Source organism: Balaenoptera musculus, chromosome 1 (genome assembly GCF_009873245.2).
Source record: "Balaenoptera musculus isolate JJ_BM4_2016_0621 chromosome 1, mBalMus1.pri.v3, whole genome shotgun sequence".
NCBI lineage: Eukaryota > Metazoa > Chordata > Mammalia > Artiodactyla > Balaenopteridae > Balaenoptera > Balaenoptera musculus.
This window is the reverse complement of record NC_045785.1, coordinates 2990350-3016907: the sequence shown is the minus strand read 5'-3', so window position 1 is coordinate 3016907 and position 26558 is coordinate 2990350. Positions and strand designations below refer to the sequence as shown.

Sequence of the window (26558 nt, the reverse complement as noted above, 5' to 3'; positions counted from 1 at the left end):
AGACGTGAATAAAAGCACTTTTCTCTCCCCCAGTTTGATTTTCTTTTAAAGCCAGGGAGGTGGCTCCACATGCCGATGTGAAGGAGGAGGTCCCCGGCCCAGGCTTTCGGAGGCTCGGGGGCTGGCCTCCCACCTGCTATGTCCCTGCCCTGCAGAGTCAGGCTGAGTGGCCCCAGCAGGGATGCCAAGGCAGCTGGAAAGCCCACCCTCATCTCCCACAGCCCAACCCTCGTCCCACTTGGGGTCGGGCCGGGGATGGAACGGGGCAGAGGCATCCACGGGGGATGGCAGTCAAGGCTCTCTGGCCGGTGGTCGGAGCATGGCCCTGGAGCCAGGTGACCTGGGGTCACGTGGCCCTACCACTTACAACCTGACTGGCCTCAGGCAAGTCACGTCCCCTCACCGGGCCTCAGTTTCCCCTGTAAGATGCACTGCTGAGAAGACCGAATGAGTCTCTAGACATCAAGAGTGCTCCAGTGAGCTGCCATGTGAATGTCCCATTAGGGAACTGTCCCCACCCCACCCCAGTTTGGGGCTACCTGGAGTGGAAGGCATGTCCACCTCCAGGGCCACAGGCCCGCAGCTCTTGGAGGAAGAGAGCAGAGGTCTTTGATGCGCACGGCTGGCATCTCCCAGGTCAATGCCTTATGTGTTTATGCATTTTTGAAATCCCGACAGAGATGCTGGTGCCCACCTGGCCGCCCTGCAGAGGCCTCATCAGGCAGGCACGAACTCTGCAGCTAATAGACAGGCTCCCCATCGCTGGCCTGGTCAGAACTCCAAAGGGAGCTCACCCGTGGCCTTAATGAGGAATCACATCCAGGCAGACAAAGGCACAAATTTCTGGTGGTTGAGCCATGCCCAGGGCATCTGGCCCTTGAATGCTGGGGACAGACCTCCTCTTACCTGCCTCACCTGCACATCTCAGCAAAGGCCTTTGGGTGGGGAGGGTCACTTTCCCTTTTAATCTCATTATATTCCTTCATCCATCAGCTGAACATAGAGCTAAGTGGATCATTTTGGCTTTGGGACAGGAAGTGAGGGCTGGAGATTTGATTTTGAGCAAAGATGCAATTCACTAGGGCTGGGATTAGGAACTGATTGATTCACACCTGCTTCTCAAAGCAGCTGGGCCCCCCGACCCCAGCTAAGTGTTGCAAGCAGAGGCCTCTGAGGGTCCCATGTGCACCCCAAAAAGACACCACCCTCGCCCCAGGCCCTCCCCTGACTCTGACAATGGCATTTTCCGCTCAGTCCCCGTATCAGAAGATGAGCAAAAGTAAGGAAAAAAATTTTTTAAATATCAATAAGCCTAGAAATTGGGTTCCCTACTCCTGGAAGGGATCTGATGACACATTTAGAAGGAATATCTGGGGGGAAAAAGATGCTCTCTGTGGATGAGCAAGATGTCATCCTTTGAAAAACCTAGCATCAGAAGAGAAAAAGAAAAAAAAAACAAAAACCCTGGTCGCCTCTATTGACTGTGCATCCAGAATGTGCAGTCATGGGGTGAGATGCTCTTCCCCCCAGCAGCTCGCGTGTTTGGGAGATTCGGCACAGAAGAAAGCAATTTAACGTTAGCATCAAAGTCAATATCATTGAAAGCAAACCAAATGTTCCTATCCAGCAGAGCGTGGAAAATTCATCCTGTTTTGGTACCGGTCCCTGGCTTCAAATTAGTAGATGTCTCAACTCTTCACTTTCTTTCTTTATCATTTTCTTTCTTATCTCTTATATTTATATTTCAAAATTGTATTTTAATTCCACTCTGTGTTCTCCCACCCCTCCCCGCCATGTAAAGACGTGATGGAGGCATGACGTCTGCCCACTTGGCCGGGGCCCTGATCTCTTCTCATTGCGGGAAATGAGAAGTGTACTTGTAGCTCGTTTCCAGACCTGGTGTTCCCTGCCCTACAGGCCATCCTAGGGGATGCAACAGCACTGACGGAAATGGCCAGGGTGCCAAGCAGGGGGTTCCTGAGTCTGTTACTCCCTTCCACCAGGACATGGGGCATTTCTAACGAGTGCAGCAGAGAGACCACAAGCCCGGCCCTCTGGTTTGCATCCAGAACGGTGATGCCCTTGGAATTTCACCTGCCATGTCCAGAAGGGCTCCCAGTTATCCCAGAGGCGAGACGGGGGTGGGAAAGGGGAGGCCAAGGGAAAATCAATCAAGGTCCAATAAAAGAGGTACATACCATAAAACAGACACATGGCGTCTGCCCTGCCCCCAGGAGGTAAAAAAGCCTTCGGCCAGTCAGCAGGAGATTTCAAACCATTTCTCAGACACAAAGGCCACAGGAATAAGATGCCGGTCAGAAGAAGAGGGTCTGCAGCAAGCAGAAAAAACGGGCTCACGAGGGCTGGTACATAACACCCGACAGGCAGGCCGGCTCAGACCTGTGGCAGAAGACTGGCTTCTCGAGTTGAAAAGAACCCCAGGAAGGTGATGCTCGGCCTGGACCCACTGGCCTCCCCTCCCTATGCTGCCCAGGGCTCCCTTCCATCCTGGAAGGCCTTGGAGGACATGCAGCCTGAGGGATCCACACATGGGAGGAATCTGGTGCTGAGACCCACAGTGGTACCATCTCCAGATTTCAGTTTTTGATTTCCAGGACAATGCAAAGCTCAGGGTCTCTGCCTCTGAGGGCAGAGATTCTACCCACTTTACTGCACATTCTAGAGAGGGCAGGGCCTGATGCCTAAAAAGCGCCCCGCCCCCCCCCCCCCGCCAGGTGTTTCATCCCCTTTGAGACCGAGCTACCATTTCCCAAGGCCAGTGGGAACCAACAGAGCATCACCTTCAGCCCCAGGGCAAGAACCTGTCCCATCCAGTGCTTCCACACCAGCCAGCTATGCCCGCCCTGCACGTGTACAGGGCTCTCCTAGGACACAGGGGCAGAGAGAGAGACATAGCGAAACACCAAGACCCATCCACTCCCTTCCCCTCCTTCCCCCAAAGCCTGAAGCACTGGCTGGCCAGGATTTACATCCAGACAGGTACACACGCATTCAATGAAATGGTTTGAAAATCCTTCTGCCAATTCTTTGTGAACTCGTCCTTCTGGACGGCTGGAGTGCAACCCACGAGCTCCCCAAATGCTGTCGAGTAAAAGCAAAGTCGTTTAGAAGGATGGTCTGAGGTTTCTGCTCTCGACAATACGGCAGAGTCTGGTGTGGAGACACAAAGAGAGGAGAAGCAGAAGGTGTTTAAGGAACACCCACTCGCTCTCCAGGACGGGACAAAGTGACATTAACTACGGGCAAAACAGCTGAAGGTCCCCCCGAGTCTCCTCGACCTGGGTTCTGGGAGAAGCCCCGTGTAGGGCACCTTGGACAGTGTCTCCAGCCTCCACTCCTGCCACTGACTGTGGGCCCCTCAGGTCAGTCTGGTGTCCTGCTCATTTCTTCCTAAGATCTTTAAGTTATTGGAGAATTCTTTTTCTTTTAATTTACAAAATGATGCATGAGTGTGTGCTCACTTTTAAAAAAAATAGCTATTGATGTTTTAATCTAATTCCGGATAAACTTTCAGAAGCTGACTCAAGGGTTTCTTAAATAGTCCCAGGGATGGTTTTAGAGGCATGTCTTCTTTGAGGGATTACATATGATTCATAAAAAAGAGTGTTTAATAACCAGGAGTCTGGTTGGTATTTGATATTTTTGCTGCTGACATTTTAGTGATGGGGGTTCAGAGATATTGACCAGGGAGGGACCGATCATGATTTGTTGACATTTGGGAGGCTTGAGACTATGAGGCTGGCTTTGGATTCGGCACCCCATAATGCCCGCTCAGCCTCCACCATGCGGGATCCAGGGCCGGGCAAGACAAGTCCATCCACTAAGCGCAGGGGTCTGGAAGTGAACCCTGGCTGCTGGATGTCTTAGCACCATTTTATGTCTACTGTGCCCCTCTTGTCTCATCTCAGCAAACTTAGCTGCCTGTGTTTGCTTGGACCATCACAAAGAGATGGGAAGGCCGCCTGACACAGATAAACAGCCCCTGCATCCCCAGGAGGGGACAACGGCCGGGTCTGGCCCAAGCCTGTGCTTACCGGTTCCCGTTAAACGTGGATTTGTACTCCCCGGCCGGGTGCAGCGTCTCGTCAGTGTACACGGGCACAGACGCCCGGACACACTCGTGCGAACACTGGAGGGTCTCGTTATAGGCCGTGAAGATGTCCAGGCTGCTGGGCACCCGGCCGGGCGTGAAGTCCGTCAGGTTCTGGCAGCTCTCCTCCTGATGGTTTGTCTTCCGCTGGTGGCTGTTCCTACGAGGGTTCCCGCTCTGGGCGCAGCTGGAGGAGAGAGAAGTCAGGGTGGGGGTGGGGGGATGGGCAGATGCCGAGACCCACAAACATCTCCAGCGCTTACACTGTGGAACCTTTATCTCCAGGCATTAATTATACATCATTTAATATTAAATGGTAATTCCCAGCCTCTTCAGAAAGATCAACCACAATCAAGCAATCAGCTCTTTTTTCAAAAAAAAAATAAAATAAAATTTGAATTTTAAATGCGGCCATTATTGCAGGGAGCATTAGAAGGTAAGGGGTTGACCTGTGTTATCGGAGAGCGGAGGCCTGGTTTGGCCAAAGAATGTCAGCTGGGCAGAGGTGTTGACTCAGTTTCCCCAGGAACACCTGGATGGGATGGAAACTGTGATGGGTGCCCACGGGGAAAGCCACGTGCACAGGTCGGGGTGGCCATCGTTCATTTGGAATGGACCATGCAATTATCTTTGGGGAGAGTGAAAACTGGGGAACCCTTATCCTCAGCCCCTCCTCTGCCCAGGCTCACAAGTTGGAAATGAAACTGGATCATCGGGATCTATGGAGAGAACTGTGCCTTGTGCCCCGTGGGTACCCACCTTAATTCCCTGTTCTTCTGGACCACAGAGGCTTCCAGACGCTGTGTAGACCAGACACGGGGGTCCCACCTTTGTTGGCCAAGGAATTTGATGGAGAAGGTACGTAGGGACCCCTCCCAACCCCCGGAGGGGCAAGTTCACAAGGATGGAAGGAAGTGCTATCCCCACAGAGGAGGGAAGAGAGGAGGAGATGGGGGGTGCCTCCTCAGGACACCAGTTCTCCTCCTTTCCCCCCTTCATGCTCACAGCCTTTGCAAAGCGAGGGGGCTCTGCGAGGGGCGGGAGTGTGAGCCCGTCTCCCCATAAATTGTGTTAACTCCCTCCCTTGTCTTCCCAATGAGAGAAATTCTGATTGCTGGTGGGGAAGATCCACCCATAAATGAAAGTAAGAAGATGGATGTGAAAGCCAGGGGACACCCCCAAGGTCATGGAAACCACTCATCCACCCCCCTGAGTTGTCCTTCCCAAAGGACTCTTTGAGGGTTTGCTGTAAACCCAAAAGTGTGGGAAAACCAAGAGGAAGCTTGCCTGCCTATTACAAAGTCACAAAGTCCGAGGTCTCCTTCGGGGGAGGGGCTTTCCCTCACCAGGATGGCCAGTGGGACTGGACCCGCTCAACACCCGTGTGGTCCAGGGCTCCGGAGCCCCTTCTCTGGACAGCCAGCCTTGCCCAAGATGCGCTGTTGGGAGCTCACAGTGGTCCTTGTCACCTGCCCCAGAAAGTGCCCCAGGTCCTGGGATTGCCGGCCATCAGGAGCGTCAAGGCCTTTCTGGTCTGTTCTGGGGTGAGGCCACTCCCCTCCCCATCCTCTCTAATCCTGGAGACCGGCTTTCTCTTGCATTTCCACGCATTTCTGTTACTTGGAGGCTCCAGGGCAGCTCCCTCCCATCAGCCTGTCTGACTTCCTACCACTGGTCAGCAGGGGGATGATTTGGGTGTATGATTCTACGAGGGCCGCTCAGCTTCGATGTTAACAGGAGCCTTGTTTGCTGGAGGAGTGACTGCAGGCAGACAGGGGCCTGGGAGGCGTGCGAGCAGCAGGGTCAGCCAGAAGCTCCCTGATTTTCCCAGGGGTGTAGCAGGTGTGTACACCCAGCCAAGGCCAACCTCAAAGTAGGCCAATTTCCAGGAGGAAATAGGCAAAGACAGGCCGCCTGGAGCAAAGCAGTAACCTAGTTCAGCAGACACAGAACGGCTGTGAGAAGAAGGCAGGAGAAAGAGACCAGGACAGCCCAGGACAGGGAGGGGCAGGAAGGGACCCCACCCAGGCTGCTGGTGGGAAATAAGGAGAAACGCGCTGGGAGGGTGACATTCAAAGGGGCACTGGGATCCAAGGGATGGGCTTTGGAAGCAGGACACCTGCTGCCTGAGGAACTAAGTCAAGGAGGCCGGGCTTGTGTCCTGCAGAGAAAGCCACCAGAAGGGCAGTGTCAGGGAGCGACACCCTCACCAGCCAGCCAAGCTGCCCGGGGCAAAGGTGAGCGGGTTTAGCAGATCAGGAGTTGCATGCTGCTCTCCATCCCAAACAGAGAAACAATTCCCTGGGCTGTGAGCCGAGATCGCGTGTGAAAAGTAAGGACTTTTCTGTGTGTGCTTCCCCGGGGACCCCTACTGATCCCCGTTTCCAGGCCAGAAGGGCCGAGGATCCTTACCAGTTTTTTAAGACAAGAGTTGTAATCAGAGCAGCTATGACCATGATGAGGGAGACGGTGATGGTGATGATCTGATGGACCGCCAAACCTGGAAACAGAGAAAGGGGGAGGGGGGCAATGAAACCAGGGGCATGAGATGAAGGGGCCCAGGAAGGGGGGGGTGTGGCGACCTGTCCCATCAACCCGGCTCTGAATCCCATCATGTGCACACACCCTGGCAGGGGGCCCACGTTGACAGGGCCTGCCAGATGCTGTGGGTACCGGGGCTGCTCTCACCTGGAGCCCAGGAAGGGAGGCCCCAGCCTGGCCTCTCTCAGTCCCTGAGCTATGACCCGGCCCCTGGGCAGCTGTGTCCTTTCTTACACCTGCCGAGCCCTTCATCTGGCACAGGTAAGCACTGTCACCCCTCCTTTCTCTCCTCCCAACCTGGGTAAGTTCTGCTCCTCAAGTCTGGGCACCAGGGCAGCTGACCTGCAAGTGGGAGCAGGGTTTGGCCAGACCCAAGTGGAGCCAGGATGGCCCAGGATTTACTGGGATGGTGGGTAAGAGGGACATGTATGTTATAGACTCAGGCACTTATATAGACTCAGGCACTTGGATTAAGGGGGAGCATCTTCCCCTTTCCAGAATACTTTCCAAGAATTTCACTCTCAGATAAGCTTCCAGGGAATAAAAGATCCAGGCCCAGCAGTTGATGCTTCCCGAAGTCCCAGAAGAGGATCTGCAGTCTGGCCTCGCGACTCCGTCTCCACTTGTGTGTGTATACGTGGTGGGGGGAGGGGGCAGGGGAAATGGCAGGACAGGGACAGCAGGACTGGCCACTCCAGAAGCAGCCAGAGCCCTGACCGAGAGCTGTCTGCAAACCCCACACGAGGACCAGGATGGCAGAGGACAGGAATTCTCTCCTCTGCACCCCTCCTCCTGCATCATCTTTCATCAACCACAGATGCAGAGGGAGAGAGAAAAGACAGGCCGGTAACACCTCTGGTCCCCTCCCTGGCTAGCTTCCTGACAATTCATCTGTTACATCCTTTCTGGGACGTGGACACTAGGGCTGAATCTGCTGGTCAGTGAGGGACACTTGAAAGGTCCAGGGCTCTGGCCCCACCCTCCTTCCGTCAGCAAGAACCACACCTGAGGAGCTGGGGGCTAAAGGCTGTGAGGGGCTCTGCAGAGACCCCTGCAAGTGGCAGCACCCTGCTCCCTGGGAGTGCTGACTCCCCACATTGTTTCACCTCTGCCATTTGAGCGTCTGTCTCTCTCCACTCCTGACATCCATGTGCAGAGGCCTACCCATCACACTTGAGAACCCGGCGTGTCCTGGGGTGAGAACACCGCGTGTGCATGGTCCAGTGTGGAGGGTTTCAGAGTGTAAGATTTTTCTGGCAGCCTCTCAAGGACACAGTCTCACAAACAGGTGTTACCTCTCTATCGAATATGATCCACATGGGGGGAGTTGTTAATAAATGATTCAAAATTGGCATGACCAGAAAACAAGCTTTCTCTTCCTGGCAGCCTCTCTTCCAGGCTATTTCTGTTTGTCCCAAGGAATTCCCTTCCTGAGTCCACAGGATAGGCACCACTCGGAAAACTGGAGAAAATCCATGAATGCCATGGGCCTCCCTTCATTCATTCTTTTATCCATTGATTCAAGAATAATTTATTGAGCACCTATTGCATGCCAGTCAGTGACAGTTTTGACTAACTCAGCCATGGTGTCTGCCCTCAGGAATAGATTCTCTGGTGCCCATTTTTTAAAGTGGCAATGTTCACTGTTGGTTCTGGCCAATGGCTTCCCATGCACCTGTGCCCAATATGTGGCATGTACTATAAATCTCTGAGCCAGCTTGCCTTCCCTCTAGGACTGCCAAATCAGCTTGCCAGTGGGGCTGAAAACTAGTTATGCCAATAGGGACCACCCTCAATCTCACCATGAAGTGCTCACCTGCCTCAGTGATCTCTATGTATTTACCAGCTTCCCTGAGACCCAACTCAGACTTTGTTGGCAGAGGGAGGTTGAAATGGATGTGTCCAGTTCAATGGACAACCAGGAAAGATGGCTGCTCAGTCTCCCCTCACCCTCCATCTACACAATCCTTCTGGTCCAGTCAAGAGACGGCCATGCTGTCATGAAGAGTACGTGCTCATCCTGTGTTTGTGCTTCCTGTGATGAGAAGGAGGCTGATGATGGTGATGGTGATTATGATGGTAGTGATGTTGATGATGGTGGTGATGACGGTGGTGATGATTATTATGATGGTAATGAAAGTGGTGATGATGGTGATGATGATAATGTTGATGGTGCTGTTGCTGATGGTGATATTGATGATGGAGGTGGTGATAGTGGTGATGTTGAGAAAGTGGTGACGATGGTGATGGTGATGATGGTGGTGGTGATGATGATGAGGAAGATAAGGAGGATGATGATGATGTGGTGATGATGATGATGATGGTGATGATGGTTGATGGTGGTGATGATGGTGATGATGGTTGATGGTGGTGATGATGGTGATGATGATGGCAATGATGATACTGATAGTGATTATAATGATGAAAGTGGGAATGATATTGCTGCTGCTGATGGTGATGATGATAATGGTGATGGTGGTGTTGCTGATGGTGACAGTGATGATGGGAATGGTGACGGTGGTGATGATGATGGTGATAGGATGCTGGTGATGGTGATGGTGATGATGGTGGTGATACTGATGGTGATGATGAAGGTGATGGTGATCATAATGATGTTGGTAGTGAGGATGGTGATCATAAGTACGCTCAACAAGTATTAGCAATTGTCAGGTGTGTTATTATCCCATTTATTCCTGGCAACAACCCTCAGAGGCAGATACAATCATCATAAACCATGGAAGTGAAAATCATCTGGGCAAGTTTGTGTAAATTCCTTGGGTCATATAGAATGTGCTGGTTCCAAAGCCCATACTAAGAGCAGTAGTACTGTACGATTTTGAGCTCAGACTTTGTTCATCTCAGTTTTGGGTTTGATCTGGGGTCCTTGCATCTTCCAAGACAGAGGCTGGCACCTCTCCCCTTCTATATTCTTGAGGAGAATAATCTTCTAAATTATGGAGACTGGTGCTTGAGCCTAACCACCCCTTCCATGGATAGATCTCTTAAGGAGTGCTCCAGGCTCATGCCAAAAGCCTCTCAGCCATCTTGGCAGGTCACACCCCCAAACTCCATGGCAAGAACTAAACCATTGTTTCTTGGGCTAAACATGCCATCTTCTAAGTCAGGACAATTCAACATCTATGGAGTGTAAACGAGCACACTAAATGGGAATGAGCCAATAGGAGTAGGGATTTGTCCAACTTCAGGCCAAGCCCAGCTAGAGGAACTGAGAGTTCCCTTGGAAGAGCAGGGCACTCTGTGGTCCATGCCCTAATGTCTGCAGGGCCAGAGAAGGCCCAGGCCACCACCGGATTTCTGACCTCACATCTTGTTACCCGGGGAATTCTTCTGTTGAGTTGAGTATTTGCAGTGACCAAAGTCCTTGGAAGGGAAGTGTTCCATGAGCAGCTGTATCTTAGATGTTTAATTCTCCCCCACTCCCTCTGTGGGTGAGGATGGGAAAGCATTGATTCTCTCCTTCTGGTGGATGAAAGAAACTGAGGCCCAGAGGGGAAGACAGTTGGCTCAAGGGACCCCCTCACTGACGACTGCAAGAATAGAAGACCAGCCCTTTGCCTGAGGTTCTCATGAATCTTTGAAGCCCTTAAGAAAGAGCCAAATCTTCATCATCTTTATATCCACACCTACACCCCCCACCCACACACACACATAATGCCTGACACAGTACCTTACAACAGTAGCTGTGTGGCATATTATTAAATTGATACCGGAAAAGTAGAGAATAAAAAACTAGGGGAGCAGGGAGAAAGGTAATGACATAATTCCAATATCTGCCTTGTTCTGGAAGTCCTTCTCCTGCCTTCTGTGTGAAATTTCTCCATAGGACTTGCCAAGTTAAAATTTGGAAAAAAATGATATGTAGGATAATAACCAGCTAGGATCATCTGGGCAGAAATACAACAATAATATAACAGCTATGCTCTCTGGAAAGACTTCTCTATGCCTGTCTTCACACCCGTGATCAATTTAATCCACTGCCCATCCTGCAGAGCCAGGACGCAAGGCAATTCTCTACACTGGAGTTCCAGGGAAAAATCAAACATCGAACTCCAGATGAACAAATCTGTAACCACATTCTTGGTAATAAAACTGGTTAGAGGCAAACTCCTTACTGCTCCTCACGTACTTTTCTTGCAAAGCAAACAAACAGCCTTGTGCTTCCACGCCTGGCCCATGCGTTTTGATGGGTCACTGGGAGCCAGGCATAAGGAATCGATGGCTACAAGAAGACCCCACAGACTCCACAGTCATGATGGTTGAACAAGGACCGGGTCTTCATGTGGTAAGAATGATATTTGTAGGAAGCAGATTGGAAGATGGAAACCCTGTAAGGATGCCTCATCTTTTCCTCTCTTTGGGAGGTCGCTCCTAAGAAGATAATAGAACCACTCGTGAGAAGTTGGGTAGTGTTTCAAGCATCTGTCCTATCCTTCAGGCCTCCCCAGATGCCAGGAGTTGTTTCCCCATCTTTGTAAGTCCCTTAAGTTTGTGTGGATCCTGGGTAGGCAAACCTTGACATGAAGAGCCAGATAGTAAATATTTTAGGCTTTGTGGGTAGTATGGTTTCTGTTGCAACTTCTCAACCCTGAATAAGAGAAGCCGTGGGTCATAGGCACACCAATAGGCATAGCTCTGTGTCAATAACACTTTATTTACAAAAACTAACAATGGCCAGATTTGGCTCATGGGCTATAGTTTGCAGACCCTGATTTAGGTGAATAGCTGAAGGTGGTGTGGCTGATCAATTAAATAGAAGTATAGAATCTATTTTGAATGATTGGTTAAAGCTGGGACTCAAACTCCCAACTTTTGGTTCTGTAGAACCTTCCTGCTCTACAATCAAAGGTCTACAGTCTTCTGAGACCTTCACTGGCCACTGTCAAGGTAATTTCAAAGACAGCCAAGCCTCCGTTTATCAAGTGGGTTCATAACAACCAGCAGTGGGCAGTTTCGCTCTACTGGGTATGTCCATGTGAAGCCAGTTTGAGAATAGATCTCTGTGTGATACTCAATAACAGGATTCTTGATTTTTTTGGAGAGTGAAGATCAGGGAGAGTCTTACCCATTGAGCCCCTCCAATGGCCCTCAGAAATAATTCAGCTATGTGTCTATCTCAATTTTTCCATTAGGGTTGAAAAGAAACCTCATGTGTGTAAAAAGACAGTAAGGACCTACTGTATAGCACAGGGAACACTACTCTGTACTCTGTAATGACCTATATAGGAAAATAATCTAAAAAAGAGTGGATATATGTATATGTATAACTGATTCACTTTGCTGTGCAGCAGAAACTAACACAACATTGTAAATTAACTATGCTCCATAAAAATTAATTTAAAAAAATGTTCAGATCATAGACTCCTTGAGTTGAGAGAGACCTTACCCCACTGGTCTGCAGACAGGGCTTTCCCTGCCACAAATGGGACTGTTCTTAAGAGGGCATCCTCCAAACTTCTCTTCTTCTTGAAAAATTTTTCTCAACACTCACACCTTCAACACTCACACCAGTTGTTCCCTCTGGTCAGGTCTTTGGTGCTCATTAAATAACGCAGACAGGAACATCTGTGCCATAAACTTTACTGATCCTGGGCAAGGCCACCCTCGAACAGCCTCTGTGCCAGCTGTTGGGTGGGCTGTGATTGGGTTGACAAGGTGGTTACCTTAAGGGAACGTGCACCCTAGACCCCTAAGAAAGGGGAAAAAACAACCCACTTTCTCCTCTCCACCTTCCAAGGTCAATATTGAATTAATCTTCAAACTCTTTGCCATTCAGACATGGTTCCAGAGCACAGAGCAAGCTGTGTGGGGAGTCTTGCTTCCCTTTCCTGACAGGTGTGATTGTTCCTGCTAATTTAGGGGTTCTTTCTGCTCCTGGTAATTGCCACTGTATACCAATGTGCTAGGAATCAGCTGCCATGCAGATAATGAAAAATTATACCTGGAATAATGGATGACGACAGATGGATTACCAAGCGCTGCATCAATCAATAGGGCTTTTATGGTTATATTTGTGGTGGTTTGTAATAAGATCAGGCCCCGAAGATTGATGGGGAAATTGGTAATCCATCTCTGGGTCTGGATGAGTTTCTTATTAAATGGAGCCAAATTAACTGTCTATGTCAGGAACCAACCCCTGCAGGACCTTCCCTCCAGTCCTGGAGGGATGGCGTGGGCTCATCTGGTGGTAGGTACCCTCGGATGGAGGGAGGAACAAGGGCCTGGTATTGAGGCAAAGAGATGGCATTTCTGGGTTTATAGTGGCTCATTTACAAAGCAGGGCTCTCGTGCGCCTGCATTATGGAAAGAAAGACCCATTGACAAATGCATCCAAGAATGTCTGTCTCCAGGGGTTGGACAGGTGACAGTGAGTGCCTGCAATGCCAATTCCACCGCAAAGAGACCATTCCTTTCCCACAAACACTGCAAAATGTTGACTGCACAGGACGTCTTTGACAAATGGTCTCTGGGAACATGGTGAAGCTCTCAACGTCCATGGCTGGACAGGCGAGAGGCCGGCCCCATTTTCTTGAGGAAGAGGTACCCCAAGGATGAGGGGCTCTTTCTGAGGCAGTTGGCCACCTGGGGGGTGGGGGGTAGGCTGTTGAGGGAAAATGCACCTTCTCAAACCGGGGCATTCACAGAAAAACAAGGCCACCTGCTTGGTGGCGGGGTCACAAAGACACCATTTTCTGAGTGACCCTGAAGAGCCTTCCACGGGGTGAGTGATGGACATGCTTGAAGCCAAGACTCTGCTGAGATGATGTGTCCACCCATTGGAAGTCCCTCCAGCCTAGGGCAGGACGTCAGTGGAGAGAACACAGGCTCACCCAGGAAACAGCTGTGCTGACACCTCAAGGAATCACCCCATAAGGACCTCAGGGCCAGGCTGACGCCTTGGTCCTCGGCCAGAGATGTCTGAACATGTCAGAAGGCACAGGGGATGGGGGTGGTCCCACTGGCATCTAGTGGGTAGAGATCAAAGATGCCGGCAGACATCCTACAATGCACAGGACAGCCCCATAAGAGAGAAAGATCTGGACCCAAGCATCAAATGTGCTGAGGCTGTCTGCTAACAGGAGAAATGCGTGAACAACAAGAAACGGGCACCCACTTCTCAAACCCACGTCGCACTATCTGAACTGACTTCCCCGGACACCATCATTGAGGTAGCATGAGGTTGGTGGGTCAGAAACATCCTGAGATGACACCCTCTGTGGCTGCAACGTGAGAAATATGGTCCTTTCCCTGTTATGCCCCCTCTTCTCCCTCCAGCCCCATCCTCACTAATAACAGAGATGGGGCTGGGGGCAGGGGTGCAGGACTGACTCAGGGGCCGCAGAGCCAATCCATGCAGTGAAGTGACTCTTGTTGGCAGTGATGCCACCCGTGGTTCTCAGTGAATTAGTTCACATGCAGCTCAGCAGCACCCCATGAAGTGGGCACAAAGATGCTACCCATTTCCACAGGGAGGTTGCACAGTGCAGCCTGGGAGGTCTCCAAGGCCACTCTCAGGTTCAATAATTCCCTAGAAGGACCCACAGCATTGAACAAAGCTGTTATACTCCAGGTATGGTTTATTACAGGTAAAGGCTACAGATGAAAGTCAGTGACGGGAAGAGTCCAGGAGAGACCAGGAGCTTCCCATCATCCTGCCAGTGGAGGCATGGACAGCACTGATTCCTCCCAGTGACCATAGTGACCACATGCAGGGGATATGGCTGGCCAGTGAAGCTCCCCTGAGCCTGGCTGTCCAGATTCTTGGTTGGTGCTTGGTCACATCCACATGGCTGACTTCCCACGTGGCTGGCCTTGGTTTCCAGCCCGTCCAGAGGTCGAGCTGACACAGTAGCCCAAGGCCCCCACTGTAAATCCCCTTATTAGCATAGACTGTGTGCCCAGTCCAAGGTCCCAGGTCAACAAAGCCCCTTATCAGGCAGGACATTCCAAGGGCTGAGAGGTGACCTGCCAGGAGGTGGGGTCAGGAAATTTCCTTTGAGCAAGCTTAACCCTTTATGCACACACAGCCGAGACTCAGCAAACATGGGACTCGAACCCAAGCAGGATTTCTTCGGGCCTGTGCTTTTAGCTGCTCCCCTGCATAGCCCACTGGAGAACCGCTGTCTTTTCTCTGCATGCGTTGGCCAGTGGTCGTGGAACCGTGGTCCTGGGATAATGACATGCACTCTGCTGTCTACAGCCTCCAAAAGGGATTTGAAGTTAGATAACGTCCCCTGACATTAGGCTCAACTAACATTGTCCCATCCCTGGGTTGGCCACATCTGGGGGCAAGTTCCTCAGTTGAGAACTTCCTTCGCTTCTGGAGACTTGAACTTGAGAAGCCAGTGCTGCAGATGAGGAGACGGAGGGATATTGGGGCCTAACACGGTCACACGGCAGCCAGATCCAGACCCCAGCGGATGCATCCAGCTACCTTCACTCTTCTCAGCACTGTCTTCTCAGCCAAATCTCAGCTTTGTCCCTTCTCAGCCCGAAGGGCAAGCTCTGCCCATTCAGACCTGGGATCTTAGGGAGGGTGGGATGCGGGGCACAGAGAGCTTGGGAGAGCCCACTCACAGGCAGCAGGGTTTGCTCCACATTATGGGGCTGAATTGTGTCCCCCCACTCAAAATGCAGATGTTGAAGCCCTGATCCCCACTGCCCTAGAACATGACCTTGTTTGGAAATAGGGTCGTTGCAGCTGTAATTCGTTAAGATGCGGTCATGCTGGAGGAGGGTGGCCCCTAATCCAATATGACTGGCGTCCTTGTCAACAGGGGACATTTGGACACAGACACACACAGGGAGAAGACCGGAGTGATGCTGCCACAAGCCAAGGATCTACTGGAAGCCAGGAGAGAGCCCAGGACGGATGCTTCCCCAGCGCCTTCCGAGGGAGCACGGCCCTGCCAACACTGCCCACGGTCGCACCTTTCAGAAAGTGGCAAAGGCTCGGGAGGGTTTCCGAACTGGATTTAATGGCCATGCACGTGGGTCACCCATGGAAGCCAGGCCCCATCCATCTAGCTGCTCGCTCGGACTCCGATTCAGTGGGCAGCAGCAAGCAGGATGCTGAAGGGGGCCCAAGAAATGCGCCCCCAGCCTGGGGCCCTGGCCACCCCCAACATGGGGGTCAGATCTGCTAATTAATGACAGCATTGTTTCCGGCAAAAAGGCCAGTCCCCGAGGGAAATGCAAACCATGCAGAGGGGATGGAGTCCTAAACTTCCAGGCGGTGTGCACATCAGGGCGTCTTAAGTGTGTCACCGTCCCCACCTCTCCCGTGTTGTTTGCTGATCCTCCCCCCAGAGCGTGCAGGCTCATATAGGTACACACGTGCACACGCACACAGGGCATGCACACTCACGTGTGCGCGTACACAAGCGTGCGTGCACGCACACACACACACACGCTGAATTTATTGCTCATCCCATTGAAGAACAGAAGCAGCTGATATTCAGCTTTGAGCTCAGTAGCCAATATGGAAATGATCCATTTCCTTCGCTGAACTCCCAACAGCATTTGAATATTTTAACAAAGGATGGCAGGCTGGGGAGGGGCGTGGGGGGGGCAGCTGGTGGTATTGCCTGATGCTAAGGAGAGGTGGTGCGGTGGGGGGTCAGGGGGCTGTGGAGGGACACACACGGTGCCCCACCAGCCAGCGCTTCCGAGAGCACAGGACCTTCTGCCGTCAGAGCGGCATGGTCCCGGGACCCCGGCAGCCAGAGCTCTGGGTCACACGTGTCAGCTGCAAAGTCTGTGACTAGATTACTCGCCATCAGAACTAGCACCTACCATCGGGACGGAGTCTATATTTAGCCCATAAAACGGTGACTGGCTCAAACCTCTAGGCAAAGAGTGAGGCCTGCCCACCCACTCCCCGTAGCCACCCTCACGATGCCACCTGCACGTTCCCGTTTTGCAGGCCATGCGCCCTGCGCTGCCAGGGCTCCGGACCAGGAGGTGGCGCACAGTAGGTGTGTGGAGGATAGTGGCTCACATCCTGGTGATCGTGACCCCGGAGTCTGGGCAGAGGCTCAGGCTGCCTTCCTGGCACAGGAGAGGGCTGGGCATGCCGGCTCAGAGCATGGCCCAGAACAGGCTCCCTATAAACGTGCTCCAAATAAACAGAAGGACCAGTGCTGCATCCGTATCAGAAAGCCCCAGGGGGCCGGGAGAGGTGGGAGGGATAAATTAGGGGTTTGGGATTAACATATACACACTACTATACATAAAATAGATAACCAACAAGGACCTACTGTATAACACAAGGAACTCTACTCAATATTTTGTAATAACCTACTATAAGGGAAAAGAATCTGAAAAAGATTTTATATGTATATATATATATATGTATGTGTGTGTATATATATAGTCACTTTGCTGTACACCTGAAACTAACACAACATTGTAAATCAACTATACTTCAATAAAAAAATAAATAAAAGAAAGCCCCAGGATGTTCAGAGATACCACAGCCTGGTTCCCACTTACCGTCCAGTCCCAGAGGCTTTAGTTCCACTGATCTTTTTATTTAAGGCTCTCTTTTAAAATACATTCCCTGTGCTCCAGACACCTCTCCAAATCAGACAGATGGGGCCCAGACTGTGGGGTATTTACCTCCCTGTGGTGTGTGACCTTGTCCCCTCCCTATTTTCAGTGATGTTTCAGCGTGTTGACCGTGGCCCAGGACAGACATGCCTGTCTGGTGGCTCCATCCGAGAGGAGCAGACCTAAGCGTGGCTCTGCAGTCAACAGGCAGATACCAGGCGAAGGACAGAGTGAGTGATTCTCAGATGCCGGCTGGGTACTGGAGGGGGATTCCGCAATCCCAGACAGAAGACCCCTTGCCGGTCGGTGTGTCACAGGTAAAGACAATCATGGGACAGGGACAGGTGTAATAATGAACTCCGCCACGTTTGGACCTGGCTGGACTTGCATTCCGACCTCAGCTCTGGAGCTTCGAGCCTCCTACCTTCGGAATTGCTCTGAAGGTTGCGGATGACCCACTAGCCTGGTGCACCCTGCAGTGTGGGTGCTGCCACTGCTCCTGGCCCAGGGTCTTGGGTACAGGAAAGAGCGTGTCTGGGACTTGGCTCTGAGAACATGATTTCAGATGGAAGCTGCCCGCTGCTTCCTGCATCCTCCAGGGTCACTCATGAGAACGCCTTCTGCGCTCAGGCCGTCAGGGGTTGGGGGGAACGCTGTCATTGAGCAGTGGCACGTGATGTGCCCTTTGATGAGCGAGGCGGGATGGGGCCACGACTCTGTGCTTTGCCTGTAGGACTTCAGACAGCCACCCATTATTTCCCTGGTCCCACGCAGGTCCTGACCGTCCCCCAATGAGACAGGATTGAAGGGTGACACCTCATCTGCAGACGGTACCTGCTAGATAGGGAAGTGCCACATGTACATTCAGGGGCTCTTTATTGAGGACCTACTATGTGCAGGCACTGGGCTAGACACTAAGCTGCAGCTGGGGACAAAAGCAGGTGTGTCCCCACCCTGTGCACACTGCAGTCAGAGACTGAGGGGGCAGGTGCCACCCAACACGCTCAGAAGTAACTGCATTGCTCTGTGACAAAGGCTCCAATAACAAGAGGTACCATGAGGGCCTATCATGAGCCAATCCAGGAAGGCACAGAAAGGGCCCCCAAGAGACTGAGACCCTCAGACTAGCCCCTCGGCTGTGATGTCACCATGGTGACACCAAGTGTTCCTCCCTCCCTCCATCTTTGTCACTTGGAGTGCTCCTGCCACTCCCAGCCCCCGATATGGTGACCTGCCCCAGCTCTCACCTCTGGGCTGGGCCAGTGATGCAGCAGAGGCTGGACATGGGTTTATGTGCGAGGCTGGACATGGGTTTATGTGTGAGGCTGGCTCCTTTGCATGTTGTTGCTGCCATGGGACTATGCCCAGGACACCACTGGGGGATGGGACACAGGTGGAGCAGAGCTGACAGCCTCAATCATGGGATGGAAGCCAGCCCAGATCAGCAGAGAGAGCAACCCCAGCCATGTGCACGAACCCCAGGAATTTCCTGGTATGGTTGCATTCCCTGAGGTTTGGTGCTGTTTGTTATGTGGCATCTCTAGAGCCATGGCTAACTGATACACTAGATGAAGAGGGAAGGGGATGGTTCTTCCTGGGAAAGAGGAGGAACTGCATGAGTGAAGGTCAGAGTGGGACTTCCTGGGAGGTCTTGTGGCAGGAGTGATGCGGGGGATTACAGGTCCCTGAGGGGTCTGGTCGTTTCCAGTCCAGAGCTCAGAGATCCAGTCATCTGAGATGCTGCACCTAATGCTCACAGACTTGTTCACTGTGATCACGTCCCCGACAACTACTTATACATGAGCCTCAGGCTCTCCCTTCATGAACGCCAGGCTCTGACACACAGGATGAAGGGTGAGGGCATGGGAGGATGGGTTTGATTTGCTTGGTAGAGAGAAGGGTGAGGGAGGGGGCCGTGGGCCTCCTTAAGGCAGCCCACCTGAAGGGACCACACTGCCTTCCCCAAAGGCTCTTCTCCATGTTCCAAAAAAGCAAGAATTCTGTGCGTGCAGCTTAGGCCCCTCCTAGAGATTTGTGACGCACAGGTTCGATCATCCTCCAGAAAAGAAGCCAATTTCAGAAAGCTGGTTTAACCCAGCCTTCCCCAGATGCTGAGGAAACTAAGTATCCATGTAACTCGACAGAATGTGGGCTCAGGAGAGGAGCACGCACCCCGTCCTGTGGTTCTGCTGCTTCTCCAAATCCTGCTCACTTGCTGCCGCACCCTCGGCGGTCAACAGACGTTTGCGGATGGAGACAAGGAACTCAATGTGGGAATCGCTGATCCGGGGGGACGATCCTTGTTGCCTAATCTTGGCTGGGACAGGCTTCTGCTTTGGAGATTAAAAAGCCAGAGAAGAGCTGTCCGGGATTCCGGTCCACGACAAACCCGCCCAGAGCATCTGGAGCACAGGGTCCCAGGCTCCGAGCCGGGCAGCCATACATTCAGCCCTGCCTGAGCTGCTTTCTGCTTGCTTCTCCTGGTTTGGGCCCCGGCCTTGGCCGCTGCTCTATTTCTACATTGAGAGTCATCCCATTCCATTGATGTAGGGAACAAAACCCCATCTGTGACAGCCTTTCTGCGAGTTCTAAGCCAAACTTTCAGGGTTAGACTGAGCCTGAGGGGCAGGGTGGGAAGGTCTGGCCCAGTCTCCTTGGAGCACTGTGCTAAGCTTGCAAACAGAGCCCAGCCCGGAGGCCCAGTTGGCTGTCAGGTCTGCCTTCAAAATCCACTGACAGTGTCATCGGAGCCAGCAGGAGAGAGATGGTTATCCCCAGGTTCCATTAAAACCTCTTTGTAGCCAGAAAGTTTGGGGAAATTCCAATGCAATTTTGATGGGGGCGGTGGGGGGTATTAGAGTGCAGGGGAAAGGCATGCACTCCCAGCACCAGCTGCCCACTTTTGAAAAGCTTCTCAGTGGGGAATATCCTTAAATCCAAATAGCCGCTGCTGCAGTCTTTATGCTGCTAACTACCATTCTGTGAAAACAATAAACAAAGAGCCACATTTAAAGGCCCCCATACCACCATCTCCACCCTACAGCCCTGCCTGGCCCTCCCGCTGACCTCAGGTGGTGGTCTGATGCCCCTCGTCCCACCAGGATGGGAGCAGGCCATGCCTTAGTATACTGCAGGGAGGGGCACTAGGAGAGAACCACACCCACCCAAGGCAGGGCCACCTGCCAGTTCTGCTGGGAAGCACCTGGCCCAGGTCGGGCTAGGCCTCCCTCTGCATCTTGCCTCTCTGAGGTTGCTGCAAGGTCAGGACATAAAAGGCCCAGGCAGTGATGGCTTTGGGACCAGTCCCCGTGATGCCAGGGGAGCAGGGAGGAAGCCCTGATGGTGGGAGGCCCAGGGGAGGGGAGGAAGAAGGAAACCGATGGGAAAACAGAGGTTCTTGGCTTTGCTCTGGGGTCCCTGCAACATTCCAACTCATGTTCTCAAGACAGGCTTTCAAAACACAAGCCTGAGACCCCATCAGAGAGAACAAGCAGAAACAGAAAAATGTTCAAGTTCAGTCTGTGAAGTCAGAAGCCAGGAATTTCCTGAGAGTTCAGAGAACAGAAAAGGCATTATCCTCCCACCCCACCCCCAGATGACAGCTGCTTGGAGTCAAGGAGGCATCTGTGGGCTACAGACATAACAGAGGCTGAAACCTTCCAAGGAGGATGGCCTTCCAGAAAGGTGGTAACCCGGCTTCCAGTCTCATGATTGCAACCTCGCTGCCTGAGGAACAGCCTCTAAGCAGGGGTCTGCAGACTCTTCCTGCAAAGGGCCAGACGTTAACATTTAGGCTTTGTGGCCCATACAGTCTGCATTGCAACCATTCACCTCTGCCATTGTAGCTCAGAAGCTGCCACAGACCAACGCAAGCAAACAGGTGGGGCTGTGTCCAAAGAAAAAGTGGACACTGACATTCACATTTCAGATAATATTCACATATTATGAAATAATATCTTTTTGATTTTTTCCCAACCATTCAAATGTGTTTTAAAAAAATATTCTTAGCTCCTGTAACGTACAAAAGCAGAAAACAGGTAGGGTTTGGTCCACAGGCTGTAGTTTGGCAACCTCTAGTCTAAAACTTCAAATGATCTCTATAGCTTTTCAGATACAATGTCCAGCATCTAACACAAGATTACCAGACACTATAGGGGATAGGACCCAATGCACAAAAATCAAGAGAGAGAAAAAAAAAAAATAACAGACAGAAAAAGTAGTCTCCTAGAATATCCAGGTTTTGTAGTTATCAGACACCACATTTCAAATAACAGTGACTAATCTCTTATTAAAGAAAACAGATTACAAGATGGAGCATTTCAAGAGAGAACTGGGTAAATACTAATATCTTATAAATAAAGAAGGCATATGAATAATTTATATATTTATGTACAAATAATACATATGAATTTTTTTGAAGAAAACAGAATATACTCCTGCTAATTCCTATGTGATTGACCTTGGGCAGTTCTTGCTTCCTTTTGGGGTCCTGGTTTCCCCATCTGTGTAGTGGGGAACTAGGCCTACATTGTGGTCCCTATCCAAATGTTCTTCTGAGCCTTGACCTTGTACCTTCTAGGGGGTCAAGAAGGATGAATAAGGAGGCTTTGGGGTCCCCATTTCTGTTCACACTGTACTGCTCCCTTTCAACCTGTTCTCCATACTGGTGATAGTAGATTTCACTAAAAAGCACTTTGAAAATTTTGGGTTGATTAGTGCACAAGGGCCTTTCCAGAAGCAAAGAAGTAAGATTCTGTGAAAGGAGGAGATGCATGATCTTCAGAGGCAGGGATGGGATGATCAGAAAAGGCCATGGAAAAGGACCTGTTGGGTGACCAGAACGAAAGCCATGTGGCTAAGGAGCCCCCAGGTCACTGTTGGCAGGAAGTTTGTGCAAAGGGCGTGAGGAGCCCTGGGCAGAACAGGACCCACTGGCACCCCTGCATCAGGATGTGTCGTCCCCAGCTTTGCAAGGTCTCCCTCTACCCTGAGGACCTAGCCTTTGTCTCATGCCTTGAATTCCACCCTTTAGCTCCTGGTCTTTGACAGGCAAACCCTCCTTGGAAGACTGAACCATTCAGGTGACTGTGATTGTGTGGGGCATGGGGAGCGTGGGAGGTCAAGGTCTTTTCTTAGCGACACAAGGGATTCAGAGAAGCAAGAAAGTCCTGGGTCCTGATGCACCTGGTGATATCGAGAAGCTGAGGAAGGATGGGGGCTGACCCTCATGGAGAGCTCCATGCCAGAAATTGCACCAGGCTCCTTCCTACTTAGCCAGTGTAGACTCTACCACATGACAGTCAGTCCTCCTTGTTTAGCACCTGCTATGTGTCAGGTGGACCACTTAGTCTTCCCCGCTCTGCAGGATGGCGAATACAGGGCACACAGAGATTGCATGGGAGCCCTCCCTGGCCAACCCTGGCAAGTCTCAGCGCTCTGATTGCCGTCTCTACACTGACCGTGCTGTGGCATCCTCTCTTACCAAGACCCCTCACCTTCTACATTCTTGCCTCTGCTGGGATCTCCCTGGGGAAGTCCTGAGCCCCTCATGCACAAAACAAACCTGTCCCTTCCTTGCCCATCCATCTCGGTGGACGACCTCCGTGTCTTCTGCTCCTCTCCCTCCTTCCTGCTCCTCCTTTGGTCACTGACACACTGTGGCTTTACCTCTCGTGTATCTGATGGCGTCTCCTCCGCCTACTGAGCCCTGCACTTTGCCTGGTGGCTTCCCTGGCTAACTCGCCCTGTCTCCCTGCGGGCACTGATCACCATCCAGCAGGACAGCAGCAAGCGGGGGGCGGGGGTAGGTGTGTGCGCATCAGGGGCCAGTGGGCGGCCGAGTCCAGAAACTAGGAGGTCCCCGTCCAACCCCACAGCCACTGTGTCCAGAGTCACCCATGCACTCAGCTTCTGCTCAGGCCAGGCTGGCGTGTCAGGGCCCAGGGACCGGCCCTTATCACACAGGAAGTGGGAACACATTTTTCAGAGAACAGGGATGCTTTTCCCTTGGGTTTTGTTTCCACGGCCTTCCGTCCTCCTGGGTGAAATACCGTCCTCTGGGCTGCCCACGAGCCTGCTCCGCCCTTCAGAGGAAAAGGCCAGGTCCAGTATAAAGCTGGGGAACAGACACCCCAGACAGACGGGCACAGCCGTGAGTGTGAGCCGTGTCCAGACTGGCACACCCTGGCGGTGGGCTGGTCCCCGCCCCCCTGGCTCCTGCCCACACCCCCAGGAGAGAGCGCTGCATCCCAGGCTCGTCACGTGACCCGATTTCTGGAACTGAACGGAATCAGAACACTCGTTCACGGCTGCCCCACATACTGCGCTGGACGAAGCTGGCAAAGTCCTTCTCTCTCTCTCTATCTCTGTGTCTCTCTGTCTCTCAGAAGGTCAGACCCCTCCCTCACTTCCTTTTGGTCCAATCAGACTTGACAGCAGGGGTCCTCTCACGGTGACGGAGGACGAGGCTTTTCACAGGAGGTTTGAGGCTCCCTGCATGCCCTCACCCTTCACCGTGGCACGCGCCCCACCTCAGCCTCCCCCAGGGACCCGCTACAAAGGATGGGGCGGATACCTCCGTCCATCAACACGACGGCTGCCACGTGTGCCGTCCACTCCAGGTTTACTGGAAAACCACTTTAGAAGTTACAAGGATGATGAGGTCAGCTGTCGGGTCCCTTTGGTCACCTCCCGTCTCCGTCTTTAGCACAAAAGCCTGGAGGGCAGTGAGGCCACCAGGCAGCCCTGCCTTGATGGCCTGAAGTGTGTCCACGCCTCCAGTGTGTCCCCCTGGTGCACACGGGTACACGCACAGGCAGACAGGTGCACACACGCACAACACGCACGAATCAAAGTGAACAGGATTGAAACAACAGAGCCCTTCGGGCTGCACTGTGTGTGGTGGTGTGTGCCTGGAATGTGACACAGGTTGAGAAACGGTGCTACAGGCTGAATGGTGCCCCCCTTAAAAGATAGGGTGAGGTCTGAGCCCGCAGTGCCTCGGAATGAGACCTTATTCGGAAACAGGGTCATGACAGATGTAATCAGCTATGAGGGCACACTGGAGCAGAGTGGCCTCTGATCCAATGTGACTGGTGCCCTTACGAGAACAGGCGAGGGTGCACAAAGACACACAGAGAGAAAACGGCCACGTGACCACAGAGGCAGCGATCAGAGCGATTCGGCTCTGAGCCGGGAGTCACCTGGGAGTGGAAGAGGCAGGATCCTCCCCTAGGGCGCTCGTAGAGAGCACAGCCCGGCCATCACCTCGATCTTGATCTTGGCCTCCGGGCTCTGAGAGTCCGTCTCTGTTGTTTGAAGCCCCCCTCGCCCCAGCCCCATCTGTGGTGCTTTGTCACGGCAGCCACAAGAAACTAACACAAACAGTGAAGGTTGGATTCTGGGCTCAGGCAGCCAAGTGCCCACGGAAGGGGCTTCTGGAAAGAGGCCCGGGATGGACCTGACACAGATATGCTCGTCTGCTGGCAGCACGGAGCAAGCCCCTGCTACCCTTGGCCCCATATGCAGACCCTCCGTCCCAGCAGCACAGTGACCACAGGGACACAGCCCCTCCCAACATGGCATGGGGTGACCCAAGGCCACCAGCTGCCTCATCAACCAAACTCCCAATGTGGGGAGGCAATTTCTCGAGCTGGGGAGCATTTCCAGAAGCCAAGCTGTGACCAACCAAACGACAGGCAAAACAAATTCTGGGGTTCATTCCGTTCAACCACTACCACCCAAGCCGGGTGCCCACTGAGCTGCAAAAGAAAGGAATTCAGTGGAAATAGTTGATACCAAATGTGCCGATTTTCCTCTGAAGCCATAAAGCCTATTTTCAGTCGTGGTGTGAAATCAGCTTGCTGGCAGACTTGGAGCGGTCAGTGTAGGACAGTTTGGGTCCTTCCACAGCTACCCTTTGTGGGGTCATGGCTGCATGCCAGGAGCTGGGAGGCCATAACACATAGTAGTGCTTCTTCTTACAACAATGATCTTACAGAGTAGGTGTAGTGGGTTGAATAGTGCCACCCAAAGGTATATCTAATCCTAAATACCTCTGAATGTGACCTTATTTGGAAACAGTCTTTGCAGTTGTAGTTAGTTAAGGATCTCTATCATCCTGGCCCTAATCCAATGACAGGCATCCTTAGAAAAGAAAGGAGAGGGAGATTTGGGACAAACGAAGGCAGAGGGAAGAAGCCACGTGAAGACAGACGCAGAGATTGGAAAGATGCAGCCACAAGCCAAGGACCTCCTGGAACCCCAGCAGCTGGAAGAGGCAGGAAGGATCCTCCTCTGGAGCCTCCGGAGGGAGCCCAGCCCTGCCCACACCTTGATTTAGGACTTCTGGCCTCCAGAGCTGTGGAATGGTACTTTTCTGTTTATTTTAAGGCCCCCGGTTTGTGGTGACTTGTCACAGCAGACTTTGCTGTCTTCGCTCTGTGAGGAGGGAAGGGAGCTGGTCCCGGTTGCCAGTTGCCTGGGACATGGGAGAGCCCGTGTTCAGACTCAGCTCAGCATGATTTCAAAATCCATACTCTCTCCACAGGTCCTCAAGTCCCAGCCGAACGCTGAGCAGGCCACTCGCCCAGCAGCAGAGGGGCGTGGGGCAAGGACTTTCTCTAAGAGAATGAGTTTCCCAGGAAACTGGGAAACCTCTGCTGTTGGACTCCCTCTAAGATGCACGAATGACCCGCCTGCTCTGGACTCGGAACCAAAAGTAAAAGGGAGGGATGCTTACACTTTTCAGAGGCAGCGTTTCGTGCCCCATCCTCTGCGCTCCACCCGGCGCTCCAGGAGCTCCAGGACATGCATAATTCATTCCTGGGCATAAATCAATCGCGAGACACGCAGCTCACTGGCAGCGGTAGGGTCCCGGCAGAAGGAGGAGGGGCCCCCAGAGGGGAGCCCCCTCACACTCCTTTCTCAGGGTTGCACTTTATTATTTCCTAGTCAAAGCACCCGGACCTGTACCTGCTGTCAAAGTAGGAAGGCAGGGGCTGCGATGCCCCCAAAGGTGTGGAGAGAAGCCCAAGTTTCAAAATAGGGAGAAAACAAAGAAGCCAGGACACCTGCTCCCAGCTCGGAAGAAGGAGCCCCAATCGTCCCTGAGCCGTTTCCGTACACGTGAGCTAAGCGGAAGCCCCGGCACAATTAATTTAGGAAATTGTCATCCTAGACTCTCCAACAAACTCCAGACCTTGGAGGGTCTCCGACGACCATTTGTTATCATTACACATTGTTATTTAGCCTGATTGCCTGTGATTATTCTGATTATTTCAATTCCAGCAGCGGAGGGGAAAGGCAGCTGCAGGTTCCACTGGGATTGCCTCCTTTT

The 26558-nt window shown here is 52.3% G+C and overlaps 1 protein-coding gene across 1 annotated transcript in view; it reads right to left on the bottom strand.

Annotated features, from left to right (window-relative positions):
* Window positions 1-2198: 2198 nt before the first annotated feature.
* Window positions 2199-26558, bottom strand: part of AJAP1 (adherens junctions associated protein 1) — a 105727-nt gene continuing 81367 nt past the window's right edge. Inside the window, exons 3-5 of the mRNA XM_036872963.1 lie at window positions 6524-6611; window positions 4056-4298; window positions 2199-2330 (exon numbers count right to left, since the gene is read on the bottom strand). Coding sequence (XP_036728858.1) covers window positions 2258-2330; window positions 4056-4298; window positions 6524-6611 — 404 coding nt within the window. The 3' untranslated portion in view covers window positions 2199-2257. The remainder of the gene's footprint in view (window positions 2331-4055; window positions 4299-6523; window positions 6612-26558) is intronic.